The sequence below is a fragment of the Formica exsecta genome, unplaced genomic scaffold (genome assembly GCF_003651465.1).
Source record: "Formica exsecta isolate Colony F162 unplaced genomic scaffold, ASM365146v1 scaffold306, whole genome shotgun sequence".
In the NCBI taxonomy this organism is placed as follows: domain Eukaryota; kingdom Metazoa; phylum Arthropoda; class Insecta; order Hymenoptera; family Formicidae; genus Formica; species Formica exsecta.
Window position 1 is genome coordinate 32934 of NW_021850317.1, and position 5770 is coordinate 38703.

Consider the following 5770-nt stretch of genomic DNA (forward strand, 5'->3'; position numbering starts at 1 on the left):
GGTTTGGGTTAGGTTATATTTTCCGGAAGTGGGGCCCCCCTGGGGGGGGGCGGAACCCACTGTGTCCACGCATATACTTTACAACGCGAAGCGAGGTTCACCTCACGATTGTTGTGTGAATGGGAAAGTATATGCGTGAACGCAGTGGGTTCCACCACCCCTACGGGGGGGCTCCACTTCCGAAAAATATAACCTAACTCAAACCTATTTCTGAAAATTTGATTTGAGTTATACAACGTCCTGATGCGGATGGATCTCGCTTCTTGCGTGGAAATTACAAACTCATGTAAAAATTACGTTTTATTTTTCAAACTTTATTTGTTAATAATTTTTTAATAAACAATGACCGCCGATTAAGTTATAAGGAAAAGTTACTCAAGATTATGTCCTTGACAACATATGTCAAGGTCAACGTCATTGGAGCTGGGTCCGTTATAGTAAATAATTACCCTAAATATTTTACGAGGTATTTTATTTTTTATATCAAAATATATCAGATTAAAATATAAAATAACTCAAAAAGTACTTAATAAAAAAATACTTTATTACAGTGTTTTGAAAAGCCCTCGAGATAAGTCCATATTTTCATCATGTGGCCCCCTCGAAACCATGCAACTTTTGTTTGAAACATTTCTTTGAAAAACTTATCCTTTTCGAGATATTCGCGTGGATTGATTAAAATGGTACACCTTGTATATATATTTTCTGCACAATTGCAAATAGCTGCCTTGGCTTCACTGGTCACACATCGCTGTTAATATCTTCTTCTTCTTCGTGTAGGTTCACCGCCATGGCTCTTTGTATGGCCATTTTCAAGGAAGTGATTCCTTCCAACTGCAGAGTCCTTCTCACAAATCCATTAGACAAAGCGGTAACAAATTGCGCGCAAGCAATTTTATCACGAACTTCGTGCGTACATTCGGGATACGCTAACTGCGAAAGCCGTTCAATATCAGAGCCCAAGGTGGCCTCATCTTCCCCCAACTTTTGTTTTCTGTTCGTAAATTGGGAATAATAAGACTGAGATAACAATCCTTCCCCAAAGCGCAACTCTAATTTAGACTTTAATTCTGCGTAATCGAGATTTTCAATATTAACGACACACTCCAATACCGCACGCGCCTTTCCTCTAAGACATGAAATGAGAGCGACGCTTTTCGCAGCGTCACTCCACCTATTTGCTCGCGCAATTAACTCAAACTGTGAGAAGAACTCTCTTAGCGGAACAGTCCCGTCAAAAATGTCCGGCTTCAATTTAAAGCCTAATTCTGTGTTAATATTAACTGAATCACGCGCGTCTCTTTCGAAATTAGGCGCAATATTAGGCATAAAATTTCTGTTAATGGGGCGACTTAGCTGGTTGTTATTATCCAGCAGACGAATCCTCTGTTCCATCCCCCGTAACGCCTCGTCGCGTTGGCGCAGTTGTGCTTCAAATACAGCTCGCTGCTCATCGTGTTGACGCAATTGTGTCTCAAAATCGGCTCGCTGCTGCAGCCGCTCCTCGCGTAGCTCACGAATCTCTCGCATCGCTGACTGAAGTGTAATCGCTTCCAATGATGGTCCCGATGTCGTAGCCGCCGTTGAAGTCAATCGACTCCTCTATCTCGTCGAAACTCCTGCCGTCAGCGAATTTTCCTGCTCCATTTTTTATAGACGAAAAGAAACACACAATTCTCCAGAAAATCGTCTCCAGAAAATCGTCCACTCCGTCGTATCGTATCCCGGACGAGCAAATGTTGCGTCCGCGCGTCGACTTCGATAATACTCGAACACGCGCGACACAAACGGCACTCGCGTACCGCGACGTAAATGATTAACACTCTTTTAAAAGAACAAAAGGAACTTTAATAATAACACAGAACACACAATTGAACAAGGAACACAGAACGGGTAATAACGGTAATCGTATCTCAAATATGTCCGCCCGGAATGACATCCGTCGCGAGACTCCCGATGACCGATCTCTCCCAAGATGTCCGCCGTTGTTTAACAACAACGCTTAGCAACGTTCTCCCGGATACAGCAGGTTCATGAGTAACCGCCTTAGACGACCCGCAGGGACGCAACAATATATAGAAGTCTGTATGTAACAGCCATACTAAAGACAAACGAGGTAGCGTACACGAACAAAAAATGTCAACAAAGAGGCATAAATAACATATAGTACGAAAAACTGAATATCAGGAATAAAAATGCAATACTTTAAAGTGTCGTATCTTAGAAATCAGAAGAGGCCGCAATTCGTGATTCAAAGCTGTTGCGAATTCCAACCTGTTAGTAACGAAGCTTTCGCAAGAGAGAGAGGAACTCAGAGTAAAGGAAAAAGAGAGAAAGAGATGAAGAAGCCGGTATTCGTCGCGAGTAAGACGATAAATGTTGCAGGACAAAAAAAGACTTGGATGCATAGGATTTGCACACTGAGTTTCAATTGAGCACAAAATTACTTTAATTTTAATTGTTCCGATGTACATTTACGCACGGGTCTAGTACACGAAGTCTATGAGACGTAGTTGAATTGGCGATAATGGCGGAACGGAGCACGGGCCGAATAACGCTTGCCGCTTCCTAAAGGCCATTGCATGTGAAAAAATTTTAGTCGTAACCGTAAGGCCGTAAGCAAATCGACCAATCACAGTTCAAACATTTTTATTACGTTTTAGAATGCTTGATTATGATTCGTTGATTTGCTTACGGCCTTATGATTACGACTAAAACTTTTTAACGTGCAATGGCCTTAACGCTCGAACTTAATTGCTCCACTCACGGTACGCATCGCCGACAGTTCTGTACAAATCGCCCTCGATTTAAATGAGACGAAGAAAATTAGCGCGAGAAGAAAGGCAGCGAGAATTAGAAAATTAGCACGATATTAATTTGCTCACTTATCGCGAAAAGGAATTGAGAAATACATCCTTTCGATTCGGCGTCAGGAAGAAGAAGAAGGAACGGTATGCCGCGACCGACTTCGATAAATATTGGCGCGATTATCGTCGGATATAATGATCGCGCCGCGGTGGGACAATTGCCGAAATATCGATGATCGAAATGATACAGTGGGTGGCGCCGCCCGATAATGCGCGCGAAACTGTTATGTAATGTTCGCCGCACGAGATAATCCTTGAATACGAACGGCCGATTCTTAACAAAAGCGCATGTGATTTACGATTTTATTCACTATAATATATGTGAAAATTAAAAAGTGATTGATGAGATGTAACCACAAATGTTTAACATTTACCAAAATGTAATTTTAGTGTCTAAATAACATAAAGTTTTTCAGGATGGGAAAATCAATAGAGAAGGCATTTAACATAACATTATTGGCTCATCTTTTCGGAGCTACTTCTCTGGTGTGCATTCTTGGTTATCAAATTTTGACGGTAAGTCAACTTTGATGATACAAAAACATGAATATAATATTCATTATGTCAGTTGTACATCTGTGAAGTGTTTTAAACACAAAATCTTAATTTTAATGATTTTTTACTACTTTAAAATCTTTTTAAAGCTTTTAGATCCCCCTTCCTTGCCATATTAAATTATAAGAAACGAACAACAGAAATTTTTTTATCATATATGTCAAAATAAATATTTGTAGTTTTGTTGCAATTCATGATTTATATAATTTTTTGCATTAATTATAAGATCCGCGTTACAATTTGGCGTTAAACGTCTCGCAGATTGTAAATTCACAAGTGTTAATATATGTATGTTATTTGCTTCTCAAATCAATTATTTTACTTAAAATATTTTTTTTTACGAATTTATATTTATTGTTAGTATCTATGTGCTTTGACTTCGCATAATAGCTATCTGAATACACGCTAACTTTATTGCACTTTGAGTATCCAAATAAAATCTAATCGGTTTCCGAGTATAAGACATTTTAATGTCTCTAATTAATGAGCCATAACAATCTCTGACTAGTTAACACTATAATGTATTTCTATTTGGTAAATGATAATGAAACAGTTTGTTGTCTTTTAAAGCACTATGACACTATATAATCGCCCAACAGAAATACGTATCCACTTGTGAAATGACAGCTGTTGGTATTTTCAGTCTAATTCCCATCGCTGCAGCCAACCATCTTCATGACTTCCGTATCTTTGAATCTCAATCGCATTTCTTAGATTCTCTTTAGGTGCCGAAATACGCGTTCCATCATTTACAATGTAGTTTCTTTGAATTCTCGGCGAATGAATCGAGCATAGTGATAACATGGCTCCAAATCTGGGCGTGTAGTTTGGCAAATATATATCAAAGATATATCAAACTGTTTATTTTTTCGTAGGAGATGTTCTTCATTTACCTTTCTTTTTTATTAATTCCTTAAAATCATATCTTTCGTTAATGTTTGATTGACGTTCAATATTTCCTTGACCGGATTGCAGTTCTTTATTTTGACTCGCTACAGGATATCAGTTAATTTCGTTGAAATATTTTTTTTATTTTTCTCGATCTCGATATATATTATGATCCCACGCATACATACATTGTATAAACGAACATCCACATAAACAGCATTCATAACGGTCACTTACAATACATTGAACTCAGCGAACACACGCGCAGATCTTTCATATAACACACTTGCATATTACACATTGTATATAACAAACACACACTCACATGTTTATACTCGACACACATATCCATGTACACATTCTTTATACAACATTAAAACTGACTAAGAATAAAGAATATTTTGTAACTCAAGTCATCACGTCTCGTGTCCCATTGCTCTTGATTCCCGGTGAGCTTATCCGAGCAAAAGCAGTTCGTTACACATGTTCTTGACAGATTTGGTTGGACTGAATTTTGCGGGGTGGCAAGAATGTGTAAATAGTATGTAAATATTTAAAATCAGTATCCAGTGCATTAAGCTCTTAAAAGTTCAAATTCTACAAAATTTTATATACAGTATACGTATATATACATATGTATATAAGTTATACATGGTGTTCCCGGGTTAAATGGCCAAACTTGAAATATGAATTTAGGATCTTAAAACAAGAAGAAATTTTCCTCTGGAAGTATGCTCGCAAACGCTTCGTTCAAAAGATATTGACTTCTGAAGTTATGAACTATAGGAACGAATAATTTCGAAATAATTTAGGTTTATTCTATTTATTACTGTACAATAATCAAAATTTAATAATTAAATGTTTTGTTCAAAATGATGGCCTCCAGCTCGGAGACAAGCATTGCACCTATCGATGACAGAATGAGTGGCTGATTGACATTGTACATCTGTCATTTCTTCGCACGTTTGCGCTATCCTCCGTTTTAGTGATTGAAGGTCATTAATAGGCACTTCATAAACTTGTCAATGACCTTCGATCTTCAAAACAAAAATAAAACAAAACATTTCGAAATTATTCGTTCCTATAGTTCACAACTTCAGAAGTCAATATCTCTTGTATGAAGCGTTTGCGAGCATACTTCCAGAGGAAAATTTTTTCTTGTTTTAAGATCCTAAATTCATATTTCAAGTTTGGCGGTAAATATAGCGAATAGGGGACCAAGCTCCAATGACCTTGACCTTGACATATGTTGTCAAGGACATAATTCTGAGTAACTTTTTCTTCTAATTTAATCGTCGCTCGTTGCTTATTAAAAAGTTATTAACAAAAAAAGTTTGAAATATACCAAAGTACACGCATAGACAGGAAGCACGCGCGCGTGATTCCTGTCCGTGCATGTACTTTGGTATATTGCTGGGATTTACTTGCACATTTCGGCTTGATTCCGTGGCTCACGCCTA

At 37.9% G+C, this 5770-nt stretch overlaps 1 protein-coding gene across 1 annotated transcript in view; it reads left to right on the forward strand.

The window, feature by feature from the left end:
* Positions 1–3284: 3284 nt before the first annotated feature.
* LOC115237700 (putative odorant receptor 85d) overlaps positions 3285–5770 on the forward strand; it is a 36450-nt gene continuing 33964 nt past the window's right edge. The window contains exon 1 of the mRNA XM_029810921.1: positions 3285–3383. Within this exon, the coding sequence (XP_029666781.1) occupies positions 3285–3383 (99 nt within the window). The remainder of the gene's footprint in view (positions 3384–5770) is intronic.